The sequence below is a fragment of the Lissotriton vulgaris genome, chromosome 5 (genome assembly GCF_964263255.1).
Source record: "Lissotriton vulgaris chromosome 5, aLisVul1.2, whole genome shotgun sequence".
Taxonomy (NCBI): Eukaryota; Metazoa; Chordata; class Amphibia; order Caudata; family Salamandridae; genus Lissotriton; species Lissotriton vulgaris.
This window is the reverse complement of record NC_141693.1, coordinates 1,192,952,176-1,192,971,860: the sequence shown is the minus strand read 5'-3', so window position 1 is coordinate 1,192,971,860 and position 19,685 is coordinate 1,192,952,176. Positions and strand designations below refer to the sequence as shown.

At 47.4% G+C, this 19,685-nt stretch overlaps 1 protein-coding gene across 1 annotated transcript in view; it reads right to left on the bottom strand.

Annotated features, from left to right (window-relative positions):
- Window positions 1-19,685, bottom strand: part of DMBT1 (deleted in malignant brain tumors 1) — an 845,773-nt gene that overhangs the window by 472,675 nt on the left and 353,413 nt on the right. Inside the window, exon 7 of the mRNA XM_086919609.1 lies at window positions 3,913-4,242. Coding sequence (XP_086775735.1) covers window positions 3,913-4,242 — 330 coding nt within the window. The remainder of the gene's footprint in view (window positions 1-3,912; window positions 4,243-19,685) is intronic.

Here is a 19,685-nt window from a genome sequence, read left to right as displayed (position 1 = left end):
TACACTACACAAATATGAAGTAACGAGTAGTACAATTCATGACAACACTGTGTATAATTTCATGGTGCAGAGGAACATCATTTACTCATACATGTTGGATGTCAATGCATTGCATGCAATTGTTGCTGCGTTTCGGGATGCAGGTCTCCCACACACACATCAGGAAGAGTTAAGAAAGCTATCTACCGGTTAAGGGAGGGAGAACAGTGCAATGGACGACACTTGCTACTGGGTGGGGTGGCTTCCATGCTGCTGGGGTGTGGGACAGGGGCATGCTGGTAGTGGTGATTCAGGGCCTCCCACCCCCAAACTGTGCTCAAATACAAGATGGATACTGACCTGTAAGTCTGTTTGTTGAACTGTGCAATGGCTGACACTTGCTCCTGGGTGGGGGAGGCATCCATGATGCTGGGGTGTGGGACAGGGGCATGCTGGTAGTGGTAGTGTAGGCCTCCCACCCCCAAACATGTCTCCCAGTGAGGATGGCTGCCTACCTGTTAGGTGAGGGTGGACAGTGCAATGGCTGACACTTGCTCCTGGGTGGGGCAGGCCTCCATGCTGCTGGAGTGTGGGACAGGGGGCATGCTGGGAGTGGTGATTCAGGGCCTCCCACCCCCAAACTGTGCTCCAATACAAGATGGATACCAACCTGTAAGTCTGTTTGTTGAACTGTGCAATGGTTGACACTTGCTCTTGGGTGGGGAAGGCCTCCATGCTGCTGGAGTGTATGACAGGGGGCATGCTGGGAGTGGCGATTCAGGGCCTCCCACTCCCAAACTGTCCTCCAATACAAGATGGATACCGACCTGTAAGTCTGTTTGTTGAACAGTGCAATGGCTGACACTTGCTCCTGGGTGGGGAGGCCGCCATGCTGCTGGGGTGTGGGACAGGGGCATGCTGATAGTTGCAGTGCAGGCCTCCCACCCCCAAACATGTCTCCCAGTGAGGATGGCTGCCTACCTGTTATGTGAGGGTGGACAGTGCAGTGGCTGACACTTGCTCCTGGGTGGGGCAGGCCTCCATGCTGCTGGAGTGTGGGACAGAGGGCATGCTGGGAGTAGTGATTCAGGGCCTCCCACCCCCAAACTGTGCTCCAATACAGTATGGATACCAAACTGTAAGTCTGTTTGTTGAACTGTGCAATGGCTGACACTTGCTCCTGGGTGGGGGAGGCCTCCATGCTGCTGGAGTGTGGGACAGGGGGCATGCTTTGGAGTGGTAGTGCAGACTTCCCACCCCGAAACATGTCTCCCAGTGAGGATGGCTGCCTACCTGTTAGGTGAGGGTGGACAGTGCAATGGCTGACACTTGCTCCTGGGTGGGGCAGGCCTCTATGCTGCTGGAGTGAGGGACAGGGGGCATGCTGGGAGTGGTGATTCAGGGCCTCCCACCCCCAAACTGTGATCCAATACAAGATGGATACCCACCTGTAAGTCTGTTTGTTGAACAGTGTAATGGCTGACACTTGTTCCTGGGTGGGGGAGGCCTCCATGCGGCTGGAGTGTGTGACAGGGGGCATGCTGGGAGTGGCGATTCAGGGCCTCCCACCCCCAAACTGTGCTCCAATACCAGATGGATACCGACCTGTAGGTCTGTTTGTTGAACAGTGCAATGGCTGACACTTGCTCCTGGGTGGGGAGGCCTCCATGCTGCTGGGGTGTGGGACAGGGGCATGCTGGTAGTGGTAGTGCAGGCCGCCCACTCCCAAACATGTCTCCCAGTGAGGATGGCTGCCTACCTGTTAGGTGAGGGTGGACAGTGCAATGGCTGACACATGCTTCTGGGTGGGGAGGCCTGTATCCTGCTCAGCTGTGGGCCAGGGGGCATGCTGGGAGTGATAGTGCAGGCCTCCCTCCAACAGACAGGCATTACATGTAAGATAGCTACCCACCTGTTAGGTGAAGGGAACAGTGCAATGGCTAAAATGTGCTTCTGGTGGGGAGGCCTCTATCCTGCTCAGCTGTGGGACAGGGGGCATGGTGGGAGTGGTAGTGCAGGCCTCCCTCCCCCATACAGGCCTCCTAAATTAGATGGCTAGCTACCTGTTGTGTGAGGGTGGACAGTGTAATGGTGTTTAGGTATTGCAAGGAAGTACTTCTCAGAATGTTGTTTGGCATGTGTTTGTACTTACCAGCCTCCGCTCCCCCGGCTACTCCTGTGAGGCTCTCAGGAAGCAGTATGGCAAGCACCATCCCCTCCCATGGTGTTAATGTTCTCGGTGGGATGGGAGGGCCACTGCCAGTCACGTTCGCCAGCGTCCAGTTATTACTCCTCCGCTCCTTGACAACCCTCTTGAGATCATGCGACTGCTTCATGTTCTCCTTCTTGGATCGTGGGGTGGTCCCTACTGCATTCACCCTTTGGACTACCCTTTCCCACATTTGTGTCCTCATGGCTAATGGTGTCTGTTGGACCAGGCTACCAAACAGTTGTGGCTCTACTCATTGACCATTACTGTCAACTCACTCTCTGTGAATTTGGGCATTTTTTGTGTTGTCATGGTGTGTGGTGGTTGAGGTGTTTGTGGGTGCAGGGGTGTGGGTGCAGGGGTATGGTGTTGTGGTGTGAGGTGTGTTGTGTGCTGGGGGATTATTTGTTCTGGTGTAAAGATGGTGTTGATGGTGATGGTGGATGTGTGTGTGTGCTGGGCTCTTTTGCCTCTCCTGTTAGACGTGGGGTATGGACTTCTAATCTGGAGTGTTGCAAAGGATTGTGGTTTGTGAAGGAGGTGGCTTTATACTCAGCTGTGTGGGTGTGTTGAGGTGGATTTTGGGTGCCAGGTGTGTTGTGGGATTTGTCCAGGGTTTTTTATTTTAATTTTTGCTTTTAATTTTTTTATTTGTATGTGTGTTATGTATTTGGGGGTCATGGCTGATTTCATTTGTGCACTCTTTGGCATCACTGCGGTGTTTTGGCATCATCCGCCATGTTGTTCATGTCCCGTCCGCTGCGTTGTCTATGCTGCAGGTCTTCAGCTATTTTTCCCATTCACTCCTGTGTGCGACCGCGACACCCTCGGGGTTATCACAATTTCCCGTGCGGTGTGTCCGCTGTCTTTGCGGCGGGTTGTAGCTTTTCCGCAGCTTTTCCGACCGCCGCAGTGGATTTTTGGCCGTCACCGCCCACGTCGGATGGCTTTGCTTGACCCGCTTCCGCCGGGGTCGGTCTTTAGTGGTGGTTGATCCTAATGTGGCCGACGGTGTATCCGCGATGCAGGCAATCGGTTGGTTTCCGCCTCCATGGCGGTCTGGGTGGTTTTTCGCCCTCTATCCTAATGAGCCCCTTGTTCTTTCAGTTTTTTTTGCCACAAAATTTCATTACAAGAGTCACTTCTAGTTTAGTTACTAGGTAGTGAAAGCTCCAATTTTAATCCCAGGTTACTCTTTATTGCTGTTACAACCACAGCACATTTTCATATAGTTACTTTTCTTAGCTTCAAACTACTAAGATAAATCATAATATAGAGCATAACAAACCAGATAGATGCTCTACATTGCAGAACGCAGACTTCCAACTGATCCAATTCACCCACTAATTTACACACTAACACTTAAAGCCTTATTCAGATCTTGGAGGATGAGTAATTGAATCACAACTGTGATGGATATCTCATATGCCGAAATATAAATCAAAATATATCCTAGGGGACTCATATTTCGGCGGATAGGATGTTTTCACTGTTGTGAGAGAGTAAACCAGTCCACCAAGATCTAAATCAGGCCTTTTTTTACCATATATTTAATTTCATATTGAATTAATAGGAATGCAGTTTACATTATATTTCAACAATACATCAAACATCCAAAAATACATTCACCCAATGTCCACCCTACACCACACTTCTTGTTTATTTATAGATAAGAAGAAGGTGAGTTTCTTTAAGATTTTTATAGTAGATACATTTTAAAATACCTGAGCAGATGACCCCAGCATCATTTTTATGGAGGCAGTTATGTATGTTCCATCCTTTGTTGGGACAGTCCCACAGGTGAGCTTCTTTTCCTTTACAGAGCACATCATCTAGAAGAATGCTTCCAGTTCCTTGACCGAAAAAGGCCCCTCCAGGAGATGCCTGGACAGTTCCACAGCCCAGCTGTCTGCACACAACTTGTGAATTTGCTGTACTCCAGAAATCATCACACACGGTCCCCCAGGCGCCTCCATAATACACTTCTATGCGGCCGGCACATTTCTGTCCTCCATTAACCAGGCGTAAGTCCACACTTTCAGTATCACGAGGAGCTAGAGGGACAACAATGACATAAACCTCTTATCATGTACATCAAGTTATGTAAAACTGCAAAACAAATTAGAACAATGGCAGTTAAATCACACTTTAGCCTTTATCCCTGACCTCAGGTGACGAGCAGTGAGGACTTCTTGGAAGTTTCCTCCCTTGTCCCTTTAATATTAATAACATACTCGTAGTGAGTGACAATGTGTTCTAGTGAACAGAGGTGATTAATTTAGAACTTGGAGAGCCAGGTCAACATAATGCCTCACCTCAACCTCCTATACTTATGAGACAGTCTCCACTTTCCTGAAAAAACAAACAGATGTGGAACATATTCTTCTTCTATTTTAAAGCACTACAATGCCCTTGGTCCAGGTGTGCACTCAAAAAAGATAATGGAAAGATTTTCTGAAGAAGATTCATACCTTACTTCTTAACTGATCACTGTGCCAATCATTAAATATAATAGCAGATGTCAGAGGTCCAAAGTGACTTACTGGATAAATGGCATATATAAAGGATATAATATTTTCAGTTCATAAAGCTGTTAAAGACATTTGTTTCATTCTTGGTCAATAACTGCTCTCATTTATTTATTTAGTTATTTTTATTGCTCTAGAACTTCTAATTCATGATCAGTGGTCTGTGATTATTTGCAGTTTCATTAGTTAGCATGCTATCAAAATTCTGAATTACTAATCTAGTTTTGCCACTCCATACCATTCCCTTAGCAATGGTCTCTCTAGGGTTAGGACCTACTGCAGGTCCATCATACTTCGCAAACTGTATATTATGATTATAGGCAGTGTCCTTCGTATGTTGGACATCAAAGAATGTACTAGATAAGCCTCAATTCCATATATTTCTTCCTTTGCATTTAGGGACAGGCTCTGACACACAATATTGTTCTTCAGTCTGGTACACCTTGATGTACAGAGGCTGCATCGTACTGTTTCTCAATCAGAAGCAGGATCTTGCTTGCACTGGCATAACAAAACTGGAGGGGGCCTCCCTTCAAGGTACGTGGAGGGCCCCCCTCCAGGCTCAATCAGGAGCTCTCCGTCCAGAGTGCTGTGCTGCCCCCTAGAGCTTGCCTCCCCCCCCCCCGCACCGCAGGGGCCTGTGTTACGCCCCTGCTGGCTTGTACTGTTCATGAGCAGAGGCAAGTTCTGTCTCTCTGCCAAAAAAAACCAACAGCCCTTGGAGGATCTCAGACTGAAGTCCCATCACAGAACACTGGCCTAAAAAGTACCAGACTCTCTCCGCTGAGTAATGAATAAATCATATATCACATGGCAGAATTGTGTCAGTTGGAAGGTCTATGAGATGCTGCTCAAGTCTTTCATGAGTTTAAGCATTGCTAATGAAAGGTAAAAAATGCTACACCCGGAATTACTTCCTAATACGTTTTTTCCTCTTTCCAAATCCACCTAATGCAAAAAAAAAGTGACACTGCTAGATTCCAGATTCTATCAGAAAGGGGGCTGGGCTCTCGTACTCTGTTGGGCTGTGTCTCTACACTAATTTCTGGAAGTTTACAGAAACACTGCTACTTTATGGTATTGTAAAGGCAGGGTTCGTAATGCTACTTAATTGGGATGCCTAAATATCAATGAATACTCCCACGAAGGTGCCAAAAGTGTTACATGTCGAAATTTCTTCGACAGAAACATTGTGCTAACAAACTGTTGCAGCCATCGTATAGAGGACCACAATATCGAGAAGGTATGTGCCTACAGGTAATTACAGATTTACTGCTCTTGTCCCAAATTTTACTGCTATTTATATTCTGCTGTGTTCAATGGCATTTGAGCAATGGTTGTAGCACCTAGGTACAAACTATGACCAGATCCTATAATTTAGTTTTGCAATATTTTATTATTGTGATTTCTGCACAGAAAGCATAGTGAAAAACTAACACATATAGCACCTTTGAATGCAAAGCCTTTAAAGTAAAAAAACATGAAAAGAAAACAAATAGAAAAGATTTTAAATTTGGACCAGTACACATGGCTCTAAAAAAATATTTATTGACATTTATGTATGGCAATAGCTAATTGTTTTCACTCTCTCAATATATTTATCCTTTTTAGGTTTTGCTTGCACTGTGCTAGAGAAATATATTGTGTTTAATATAGATTGAAAAGGAGCTTACATCCTGCCTCCTCTCTTTCCTGGCTTCTCATTGGTTCCTGTGCGTGCCACTTACCTTTTCTCCATTTCTATTCACTGTAGGATACTTTCTTGCATTTACCAGTGCTTGTTCCTCTCTGCTTCTCTTCTCAGTTTCCAGTCGCCAAAATGCTGTTACATACGCTTTAGAGGGACTATATTTTCATAGAGTTTTGCCTTTTACTATTGCAGCATATTTATATAACAATGTATCACCCCAGACAGATAATCAGCCTGATTCATCAAGCCGAAATGGGCTCGCAAAGGGCCAGATTCTGAGAATCTGGCCCTTTGCGAGCTCTATTTTTGCATTTGGGATTCATCATCCCAAATGCAAAAATCGGTAATAGCGATTTCGCTATTTTGCGATAAATTACATTTAAGGAATCTCAATTTGAGATTCCTTAAATGCAATTCATCATCCATTTTAAAATTGCGAATTCGCAATTTCGGCCCGCTATTTACCGCGAGGTCAAACCTCGTGGTAAATAGCGAAAACTAAGAAAAATGCTTTTAAAAGCATTTTTCTAAGTTGCATGTTGCACACACACATGTCCTTTGGACATGTGTGTGCGCAACACCTGTTCGTATTTACTGTTAAGGGCTGCTACAGGGTGTCCTTTGGACACCCCTGGCACCCTTTAAATCGCAATCTTATTTGCGATTAGCAAATTGCTAATCGCAAATAAGGAAAGCCAAACTAAAGGAAGCAGCACCTACTTGTGAGTTGCCGCCACCGCCAGGAGTCATCCAGAGGCAGCCAGGAAGCCAGGAAGGCTAGAGACACGCCGCCACCGCCAAAGAGTCAAACACCAGCGGACTCCACGCGCCGCCGCTCCGGGACTACAATTCCCGGCAGGCTACGCGGCGGCGCGCGTTGCTGACGACGCGAGGGCGCCAGGAGGCGCACTTAAGCGCAGCGGTCACCGGCGGAGCTGGGGAAAGCCAAACTAAAGGAAGCAGCACCTACTTGTGAGTTGCCGCCACCGCCAGGAGTCATCCAGAGGCAGCCAGGAAGCCAGGAAGGCTAGAGACACGCCGCCACCGCCAAAGAGTCAAACACCAGCGGACTCCACGCGCCGCCGCTCCGGGACTACAATTCCCGGCAGGCTACGCGGCGGCGCGCGTTGCTGACGACGCGAGGGCGCCAGGAGGCGCACTTAAGCGCAGCGGTCACTGGCGGAGCTGGGGAAAGCCAAACTAAAGGAAGCAGCACCTACTTGTGAGTTGCCGCCACCGCCAGGAGTCATCCAGAGGCAGCCAGGAAGCCAGGAAGGCTAGAGACACGCCGCCACCGCCAAAGAGTCAAACACCAGCGGACTCCACGCGCCGCCGCTCCGGGACTACAATTCCCGGCAGGCTACGCGGCGGCGCGCGTTGCTGACGACGCGAGGGCGCCAGGAGGCGCACTTAAGCGCAGCGGTCACCGGCGGAGCTGGGGAAAGCCAAACTAAAGGAAGCAGCACCTACTTGTGAGTTGCCGCCACCGCCAGGAGTCATCCAGAGGCAGCCAGGAAGCCAGGAAGGCTAGAGACACGCCGCCACCGCCAAAGAGTCAAACACCAGCGGACTCCACGCGCCGCCGCTCCGGGACTACAATTCCCGGCAGGCTACGCGGCGGCGCGCATTGCTGACGACGCGAGGGCGCCAGGAGGCGCACTTAAGCGCAGCGGTCACCGGCGGAGCTGGGGAAAGCCAAACTAAAGGAAGCAGCACCTACTTGTGAGTTGCCGCCACCGCCAGGAGTCATCCAGAGGCAGCCAGGAAGCCAGGAAGGCTAGAGACACGCCGCCACTGCCAAAGAGTCAAACACCAGCGGACTCCACGCGCCGCCGCTCCGGGACTACAATTCCCGGCAGGCTACGCGGCGGCGCGCGTTGCTGACGACGCGAGGGCGCCAGGAGGCGCACTTAAGCGCAGCGGTCACCGGCGGAGCTGGGGAAAGCCAAACTAAAGGAAGCAGCACCTACTTGTGAGTTGCCGCCACCGCCAGGAGTCATCCAGAGGCAGCCAGGAAGCCAGGAAGGCTAGAGACACGCCGCCACCGCCAAAGAGTCAAACACCAGCGGACTCCACGCGCCGCCGCTCCGGGACTACAATTCCCGGCAGGCTACGCGGCGGCGCGCGTTGCTGACGACGCGAGGGCGCCAGGAGGCGCACTTAAGCGCAGCGGTCACCGGCGGAGCTGGGGAAAGCCAAACTAAAGGAAGCAGCACCTACTTGTGAGTTGCCGCCACCGCCAGGAGTCATCCAGAGGCAGCCAGGAAGCCAGGAAGGCTAGAGACACGCCGCCACCGCCAAAGAGTCAAACACCAGCGGACTCCACGCGCCGCCGCTCCGGGACTACAATTCCCGGCAGGCTACGCGGCGGCGCGCGTTGCTGACGACGCGAGGGCGCCAGGAGGCGCACTTAAGCGCAGCGGTCACCCGCTACGCGGGACGCGAGCGGGACGCCCGGGGCGAAGCCCGGGCAAAGGGCGGGCCCTCTGAGGCCCTCAGAGGTCAACAGTGGTCGGGCGGGCCACCCCACCAACACTTCCGAAGAAGGTTAGTCTCTGAATAGGTTCCCTACAATGGCTGATTGTACCGCTACATGCATTAATGTTGACATCCTTACTCAGGGCGCAGAGTCCCCTGTAACATTGCTAACGTCGTTTGAGGCATTGATAGACACTGCATTCAACGAGATTGTTGAGACCGAAAGGAGATTTTCTATGGGTCCATTGAGTATAAATCAACCACATGCCATGAGCAGTCTCAATGGCACTACCCATACCCATATAAATCCTGAAATAATTGTTGTAAAACTCTCACATCCCATTGTTGAAGTACCAATTGTCTTAGACGATGAGGACACTGTCACGTATATAGCACCAGAAGTGACTCTTGGCCATGCCCCAGAAACAACATCTATAGAGGCTGCTAACAAGGTATCTGGTAAAGTTGCAGCCAAGAGAAAGAGGGGCCCTGCTAAAATAACCCACAATAAACGCAAGCAGCCACTAAGGACTGTCAACCAACCAACTCCACAAAGTATGTGGAATAAGGGGAAGAGACAGAAGTTGGTCCAACACATAGCACTTATACAGGATCAACCGCATCTGGGTGACGTGGTCGTTATAAATAACGAGGGGTCAAATTATATATCTATCTCCACCCAGACTGAGTCCCCCCATGGAATTGATAAATCTGGTCATTATGCTAAGTCAGAGGGGAACCTTATTGAGACTATTGCAGACACAATTTTTAAAAATTTGGAAGGTCAAATGATCAAACAATTTAATAATATTTTTAAAAGACTTGATAAATTGGAGAATTTAATTAAAAACGAGGATGCAAAGAGAAAAGGCATAGCGAACTTGGACAAAATGAGAGTAGAACGTCTGCTAAAAGACCTTGAATCCACTACTCGTGTCCCCACCACTGGTGACCATGGTAATATCAGGACAGTGGAACAACAAGCCATTTCTAACCCAACACAGTCTGTTACACCTAAGGTGACTAAAAACAAGGGTATAACTGGCAGTAACCTGCCTGATCGTCAGACCAACACTCCCTCACTCCCATGTAACCCTATACATGGAAATGTTACTTCATCCAAACCTTCTGTCTCCACTAATGACACAAGCGGATTATCTTTTAATTCTACTAAAAAGGGTATTACAGCGAAGCAGACCACCCTAGCACAGAAGGGCTCTGTTAACCCCAGCCAGCACGACAAAAAGATCACGCATGAGGACAATAGACCTATTAAACATCAAGGCCCGGCCCTACATCTTCCACCTGAGGCTTGTCCTTATGTCCTAGTTCTGGCTGGTATCCCACCGCTTAAGGAAGGTCAAGGAGAATCATGGGTTCAACTTCACAATAAGTGTATAGACTGGCTAACGAAGCACAAGGGAGTGGGTTATGATATTTCAAAAGAAATCATAACCACACGGCGAGTAACCTGGGTCGGTCCCCTTTACAAAAACATCAATGGGGACTGTATTGTAATTAATTTTAGAAACCCGGGCACTGCAAAATTCTTGTTGAACTACAATCCTGGTCGACACGGCCCATCTACTGTGGTGACTCCACTACCATTAAAATATTTTTACCGTCCTCCCCACAAGATGATGCAACCCCCTCCAGTTTTCCCATTACAGAATAGGTTTGGAATCTTCCAGGACCTGGACACACTGGACTGACTGTCCACCGAAAGCACCAAACTACTTCCCGTGTGCTTTGAGGCAGTTCAGTTAAAGGAACCATCTCCAGAGGCGGCCCCGTTAACACTGGTGATTTCTCCATCTAGCCCATTATGTGTTCAACAGGGATATGTTACATCTAAATCCGCCTCAAGTACTAACCAGGGTCCCTGTCTGAGGAATAATAATAAAAGCAATAACCTAACCATCCTCAGTTGGAACATTGCGGGCCTGAAGTCCAAGTTGGGAATTCCTTCATGGAGGGACTGTGTCAATTGTTATGACATATTGATGTTTCAAGAAACTTGGTGTGTTGAGGATCTATTGTTTGAGGGGTATAGTTGCCACAACAGGACTGTCCCGGTCCCCTTGGTTGGTCGTCCTAGTGGTGGATTGGCCATTTGGATAAAAATTTGTGCTGGAACTAAAATTGACGAACTACAAACAAATTGTCCTAGTTTTATGGCACTCTCGTATACCCAGAGGATAAAACTGTGTTTAATCAATTTCTATAACAATGATTTTTTGTCCCAACCTAACCGAAATTTTATTCTCTTATTTGATTTTATTAATGAAATTATGGATGGACAGGTACACGGGAAATTTGATGGCATTTGTTTAGGGGGGGATTTTAATGCACATGTACATCCAAGAAATCCCCCATGCAAAAGAGGTATAGAACTGTTAGATCTTCTAGCTACTAGTGAACTTGTTAATTGCATGGAACATGTAGGTATGGAAGACCATGCATCCCCATTCCCTACTTTTATCGGACATGGGGGTGGTACAACAATTGATTATGTTTTCGTTTCACATGCCATTGCAAATGCATTAATAAGGGCAGAAGTAGTGTGTGAAATTCACAGTGATCATTACCCAATTGCCATCCATTTATCATTGCCGAAGGGTAAGTGTCCAAGACGTGAAATAGGCGCAATGGGTCTGGAGGTTTCGACAGATAAGTTGAGGGTAATCTGGAAGGGAGTAGACAACAAGGGAATCCTGGCAGGAGTATGTAAAAAATACCCAACTTTGATCAAAGATTGTCTTAGCACAGAGGACCATGGGATCAACGTGGTTAAAGCGTTCTCTGAACTCTGCACCACAATTAAAGGCGAAATTTCCAGACCAGCCTCTAGTAAGGCTGAGGAAACGCCCAGATGGTTTGATGCCCCATGCTCAAAAGCAAACAGGATGCTTAGAGCTGCCTTAAAAGCTGAACCAAGGGACATACCTCGGGTAAGGTTGCTCAGAGCAGAGTACAAGCGTGCTTTACGCACCAGATCAAATGATTTACTGAAAACCCACTGGGATTCCCTGGCACGATCTGCTGACCTAAAAGATACCACTGGGTTCTGGAAGGAGGTAAAGGAAATAAGATCTATCGGTTCTATTTTGACCGAAATCAATTGCAATATTACTGGTCCTACCTGGGTTGCTCATTTTGGTAAAATCTATGCAACACCAGACAATCCTCCTTTGCTGTTATCCCCTCCACACCCAATGTCTATTTCCACATCTGAGGTATTTGATGCCATTTTAGAAAGCGCCGGGAATAAAGCGCCCGGATCCGATGGGCTCTCTATAGACCAATTAAAATGTGAGCCAGATTTCTGGGCCCCATTGCTATGCAATGTTTTTAATAATTTAACTGAAGGGGAGATCCCGGAAACATGGTCACGTAGTATTATTGTTCCTATTTTTAAAAAGGGTGACAGGCTGGATCCTGGGTGCTACCGCCCAATTTCTTTAATAGATAATACTTTAAAAGTTTTGGGACGGATCTTATTTAAAAGGATAAGAACATGGACTGATGAAAATAACATCCTACATCCGAGCCAGTTCGGGTTCCGCAGTAGTGTCGGAACGGTGGAACAATGCCTGAATCTGAACCTGATCATGGCAAAATATAATATTGCAAAGAAATCCCCTTTATACTTTGGTTTTATGGATCTGAGCTCGGCTTTTGATTTTGTTAACCGTTCCCGGCTTTGGTCTACCCTTCTTGAATATGGTTTAGATGACCATCTGGTACATTTTTTAGCTTTTTTACATCGTGATCTTAAAGCTTGTGTACGTGTGAATCAAATGGGTGAAGTTTCTGATGATATTAGTATTGGCAGGGGGGTCAGACAAGGGTGTGTGCGGGCCCCTCTCCTGTTTATTTTGTACATCAACAAGCTAAGCAGCACTTTGAGTACCCTAACTAGTGATGTGCCCTACATTAATGGAGTCCCTATACCCACCCTTCTTTATGCGGATGATGCGGTCCTGATGGGCCGCACTCCAAAGGCACTCCGTATTTTAATTTCAGGTTTTGTCCTTTTTATGGCCGATTTAGGCCTAACAACTAATTTTAAAAAATCATTAATTATGAGCTGTGGTCCAAAAAATCACAAAATCCCCCAGATCATTTCAGGGTCAAATGTCCTAAAAAGCACCAGCACTTTTCCCTATCTAGGGCTGCTATTTTCAAATAGTGGTACGTGGCATGCACATGTTTCTTATGCCAGGAACAAGTTGGGCAAGGCTATTAATTGTGTAACCTCCTTGAGACAACCCAACCAAGCTGATGTAATAACTCCCCTGGTTAAGATATACCAAACCCAATGTATGCCAACCGGCACTTACGGCGCTGAGGTCTGGGGTTATACCAACTGCTCCCCTATTCAAATAGAAGAGAATAGATTTTGCCGTAAGGTATTGGGGGGGGTTATCTGTTCTCCAAACTATGTATGCCATAACGAACTAAATATCCCTTACATAGAGGACTTTGTGAGATCCAGACCAGCACTATTCTGGATAAAGATTTGGAACAACACGGCTGCTACATTGACCCGTGAAATTATTTTGGATTGTCTAAAGTGCGACAGGGGACACCATATACCATGGCTGAAAGCAGTAAAAGAGTGCCTTGCAAGTGTGGGTTTGGCTTCTCTGTTCACATCACCAAACCTAATAAACCGCTCCCATAAGACCATCATTTTAAGGGCATTGTATGACCTATATAGAGAAGAGCGTGACAGAAAGAACCTGACTAAATGCACGGTTGTAAATTATTTGGCCTATTCTGAACCACATGTCAAAAAACCGGGCCCACCTTACAGATATTTGCGTTTGCATCTTGGTAGATGGGTAAGGGGTCTACTGTTTCGTTTCCGAGATGGGAGCATAGTTAACCTATTGAACTTCCCGATGGGATACAATAAACATCTCGAAACCTTAAATTGCCCCTGTAACCCTGACATGAAGCAAAGTCTTATGCATTTCTTGTTCTTTTGTGGTTTTTATAAAAAATTCACTGCACATTATCTTATGCCCTATTGTAAGAAAAACGGATTAACTAATTTTAAATTGGCATTTCGGTCCTTTCTGGTATTGGGATCAGATGAAGTCATTTTTAGGATGAGTTGTTTTCTCAAAGCTGCTGTCAGATCGAGAATCACCCTTAACATTGATGTATAAACTATTGCACACTGCACTTTCTATTTTGCACTTTTTTGATAAAATTTTTAATTTACCTTGTATATGAAAAATTACGTGTAAATAGATAAAAGTATAATAATGTGACGTCCATTCTCCTTTTTAATAATGGTTTAATAATGGTTTTAATATCGTGTTTTAATAGTGCTTTTAAATAGCGTTTTTAAATAATACTGTAAGATATTCTCTTCTTTTATAAAAACCTAAAAATTCACCACTATGAAGGTATATATGTTATATAGTTGGGATATTGTAAATGGATTTTGATTTTGCTCGTTTGTTCTCGGACTATTCTCCAATTGTAACTATTGAATTGATTGAATGTTTTTAAAAATGTCTTGTGTTTTTTGTTTGTACTTTTATGGATGTTTTCTATTCCGAATAAAGATCTTTTGACTTGACTTGAAATAAGGAATACTCCTCATTCATTCCTATGGGCCTTTTGGCCCATAGGAATAAATGGGGAGTTATTCCTTATTTGCGATTAGCAATTTGCTAATCGCAAATAAGGAATATGTAGGAATCGCTTTTGTTTTTGCGATTCCTACATGAATGCCGTTTTGCGAGTCTGAAATAGCGATTCCTTATGATTCGCTATTTCAAACTCGCAAAACGGCACTATGATGAATCAGGCTGTAAGTGCTTTGCATAGAATCACAGGATGTTGCGCTGCGCCGGCGAGACTCAAACCAGGATGCCCAGCTCTCAAGTAAGAAGCTCTGACCACTGCACCATATCCTATCCACTCCTGTGTTATCTGTCAGGCTCTTTCCTTCTCCCTGACGTTGATTGATTGATTGAAATAGTTATTTATTCATTACGTAGTCGAAATCGGTGCATTACCAATGCTTATTGAATTTATTGTTTTTTAATTGTAACAAAATGTACATTAAGTTGAAAAACTGTTGGTTTATGAAACTAAAGATGGAAAAACTACTAGGACGATGAGAAATAAAAGTAAAACCTGCACTACTGAATGTGAGCATCTATTAGCTGGAAATGCAAGTAGTTGTTCTGTTATCCTACTGTAATATGTTTGCTGCAGCAAGTGCAATATATGGTTGTTCAACAGGATGACTTTGTAAAATGTTCTTCTCGTAGTTCCTATATGGAAGATATTTTTTAAAAACGTGTAGTCCCAGGAGCCTGCATTTACATATAAACAATAATAACAATTGGTTGTACGGATTTACTTATTAAACATTGAAATAGTTTGATGATAGCAGCACCAGATAATGTGTTTGCCTCCCGCTGAAATTTCTCAAATGTCATAATAAAACTCTCTCTAATAATAAGACATATAAAGTAGATCTCAAAATATAATGAAACTGTAAGAAAATTGATTATTATTTTAGGTTGGTGACTGCTTACCTCAAGAAATAATAACGGTTCTTTTCAAAAGGAACCATCTAATTCACTAAATTAAACCGAGCTCAACCCCTATGACATCAGACTGACAGGCTTACCTCAGAGCACGGTGTAATGCATGCAGACAGTACCAAAACAGTAATAAAGTAAAAACAGCAAACAATAAAAATTCCAAACCCAATAAGAAAGATAGAGTAACATAGAACAAACAAAATGACAAAGAATTTGATAATGGGAACCTGGGATATGAATTTTTAACATTGTAGGTGAAAGTCGCACCAAAGGGCAGAAAGCTCCAATGACAGTCAAAAGTTGTGGTAGACCAGGACCTGGACGCGACTTGAGACCAATCGTAATGGAGCATAGGTTTGGTAAACCAAGTGGAATGGTCCCAGTGAAAAGAGATAAAAAGTTAGAAACAAAGCTTCGAGTCCCATTACAGAAAGGGACTTTGGGGCATATTACCAAGGGCCTTATCGACACTTTAGCTGGAATTTTTCCCGCTAAAGCGGCAATAATTTTATCGCCCTATTACCTAGCTGTCGCTAACACCAGTTAACGACAGCTAGTAGGAGATAGCGATCATCTTGGGGCCCACTTTGCATGTCAGCGATAATTATCGCTAATTAGAGGCAAAGTGGGAGTGCCAAGATGTTAGCGACTGGAAACAGTCGCTAACATCGCTATCTCCTATTACCTACTTTTGGAAATATTTGCGCTAATCTCCAAAAGCTAACGCCTGCCCAGAGCAGTTCTTAGCCATGTTATCCAATGGTAGGTGGATAACATGGCCAAGAGCATTAGCTCGGTAATGCATGAATATCGCTGACTTTTCAGCGATATTCATGCATTTCGGCCGATTTTTATCGCTTTCGAGATAAACCTTGATAATAGCAAGGTTTATCTGCGATAAAAATCGTCGGAGCTAGGCGATAATAATGTTGCCGCTAAGCCAACATAGCGATAATTATCGCTAGTTGTTGGTAATATGCCCCTTTGTCATTTCTTGAAGAAAAATAGAGAACATTTTCAGCAAGAAATTATCCAAGCTACACAGTACGAACAGAATCATCCTGCTTTAGGTATTCAGACTTTAGTTCCACAGCAGCCTCTACAATTTGAGCGCCATCCAGAGCAGACAGGATTATTCTCCTCAAAAAGGGACAAATTCTTACTTTGCGTTGGGATTTAAAAGAAATTTTAAAGTCTCAAATCAGAATTGGACTTTGTACTTTTTTCAGAGGAGCAAAGGTCTCGTACCAGATGAAAATGAAATCCAATTCTATGGTGTGCAACTGCTGGTCAGATACTATTCCCAGTGGGTACCGTTGAAACTATGAAGCTCTGGAGTAAACTTTTTCAGAAGTTTCTAAACCTTCTTCTGGTGCCAAAACAAACACAATTGTACACCTCAGCGGGAAAGTAACTAGTGACTTTCAGAATGTCAGGCAGAACAGTCGAACAGCAAGGTTTAGTCCTGGTCCAGTTGCCATAGCTTGGCTGGGTTCCTCAGTGAAAATGCCTCTTCCAGCTTATTGTGTCCCTGTAGCCACACAGTAGGTTAGCAAACTAATCATTGGAGTTCACGTCTTTGTCCTGGGCAGTAAAAGTTTCCAGGTGCTACATTTCAGTAGTTCTTGTTTGCTTTACTGCAAACAAGCCCAAGAAATTGTGCCACATTAAGCAGTGGCGGCTGGGGGGGTTGAAGTAAAAAACCCACTTACCTGGTTATGACTGCCTCGTCTCCGTCCTCTTCTCTTCCTCCTGACTTCAGGAAGCAAGAAGTTCCCAGGATCCCCAAAGCCAGTCATGATGCTGCTGTCACAAGCATGACAGCAGCGTCGTGGTTGGTCTGAGCTTCTTGTTTGGCTGCTCAGGCAGTTCCTGGGAGCCTTGGGACAATTCTCCACCAGGCTGTGCACCACAGCCGGTTGGAGAAATGCTAAGTACGCGTGACGGATTGGCCGGCGCTAGACGGCCGGCCTATCCATCATTCACACTTAGGGCCAGTTGTAAGACCATTCCAAATTGCGACTCGCAATTTGCGACTCCCAATTTGGAATCTACAAAAGTGCCAGTGACACTGATTGCGATTCCCAATGTGGTCGCAAAATGCAAGGCTCATGAATATTAATGAGCCACTCGCAATTTGTAACCCCATTGGGAATGGCTGGCTCTCCCAGGGATGGTGGCCTGATGGGCTCAGCAGACCTCCATGTCTGGGACTGCTTTTCAACAAAGCAGTTTTTTTTCCCTTAAAGGAAAAAGGGATGCAGTTAAAAAAGAAAATTGAGAGGTGTGGCTTAGCAGGCCGACATGGCAGATGTGTGCTAGCCAGCTCTGTTCAGCCCATTCTTGATCCACTGTATTAAACCTGACCTGAATTAAGTCCTGTAGGGAGCATCCTGTCGTCTCTGTTCATAGGGACACTCCGGTGGGGAGACCGGGGTCTCAGAGGACGCGGGGCACCGCGGCCGCGGTGACGGTGAGGTGCGGCCTGGCCTGTGGCGACGAAGCAGGGGAGTGTAGTCCGACGTGCCCCGGAGGAGGTGCGGGCTGCGTGGCTGTCGGCTTGGGCCCGCGGCGGTGTTCAGACGTCTGGACGATCCGGTCGTGGTGGGGGCAACCGGGGGTGCATTGGCCCCAGATCCAAGCAGCGGGAGACAGTGAGGAGTTGGGGGGAGGAGACACCCCGGTGGTGCAAGGCCTTGCTGCCCCCGTGAGTGCCCAGAGGAGGGCCCTGTCTTGGGGGCCTTGGTAGCGGGCTCTCTCCCCCCGTTCTGCAGCCACTTCTCCACATCTCACGAGAGGGAGAGCCTCCCCCCCTCCCCGGGCTGGCAGTGGTACCTGGGGATCGGCAGTCACGTCGGGCCGCGTGGTGGAGATGCCCAGTGGGAGCGGCCTTCCTCTGACAGACTTCTCTGGGCGGATCAGCCCTGGAGCCCCATTGGCTGTTGTTGCTGCTGTGCTGGGGGGCGCTCCGGATTGCTGAGGAGGACTGTGTGTTGCGCCTTGGAGTGAGGCCTGGTCCCGGGGCCCCGGGTGGTAGGGTATACCCATTCCCAGCCGAACTGCTGCTGCTGGGGAGTGCTCTGGTGCCCCCCCTCTGGGCTTCTCCTAGCGTTGGGGTCCGGCGGCTATATCGGGCCGTGTGGGGCGGCAGGGAGCATCCTGCTGGGTCTGCTGGGGATCGCTGAATCCTGGTACTGGTGGCGGACTTCCATGGATGAGGAAGATTCAACACCCCCCCCACAGACGGCGATTGGTGCCGGAGGTTGGGCGCCTGATTACTGTGGTCTACTTCCTCCTGTGCTCCTGCCGCTGAAGTGGTCCTGGAGGTTAGGGACACCTACAATTGAGCGGCAGGGCACTGGATCGGATGCACAGCCGGGAGGGGTGGCGTTGTCGCTGGAAATAGCGGTCTGGTGGACCCTGCGCGAAGGATCAGCGGACCATCTGTGAACTGTCCGGGGCCCCCTGTGGTGGATTGCGAGCCCCAGCTCAGAGGCGCCTTCCTCACATCTTCTCCGTATTGCCCGCTCCCTCGGGGCTGAGTGCCGTTGGGCCTTGCGGCGTGCCGGGGGTGAAGCTATCTGTTCGTGCTTTGGGCTCCGGTGGGTCCGTGACACTTTACCATGACGAGAGGCAGGGGCGACAGTGGGTCCACGAAGCACGGCCCTATGGACAAGTTTACCGGCACAGGAACGCCGGGCGCCGCCGCCGCCGGGGGATCACAGGAGGCAGGGCCCGACCATGCAGCCCTGATGGCGGCTATCACTCAATCAAGAGACATGTTGGATGCCAAAATCGGCGCGGTGGGGGCAGATGTCATGCTACTACGTCAAGACTTGCGGAACACAGTGTCCCGCATCACGGAGACCGGGGCTCGCATTTCGGGGGTGGAAGATGAAGTTTCGGTCCTCAAGCAGAAGGTAGCAAAAATGGAAGACCTCCAGAAGAGCTTGGCGCTTCGAGTAGAGGATGCGAAGGGACGGGTGCGGCGAAATAACTTGCGCTTTGTTGGTTTTCTGGAGGGGTGCAAAAATGGCAACATGGAGCGCTTTCTCACTCAGTGGCTGGAGAGCTGGCTTCCCCCGGATGCATTGTCCTGGTGCTTCGTGATGGAGCGGGTACATAGGGCGCTCCTTCAGAAACCGCCAGTAGGGGCACGCCCGAGATCAGTGATTGTGAAATTGCTGAACTATCTAGACCGCGACACGGTGTTGAAACAAGCCCGC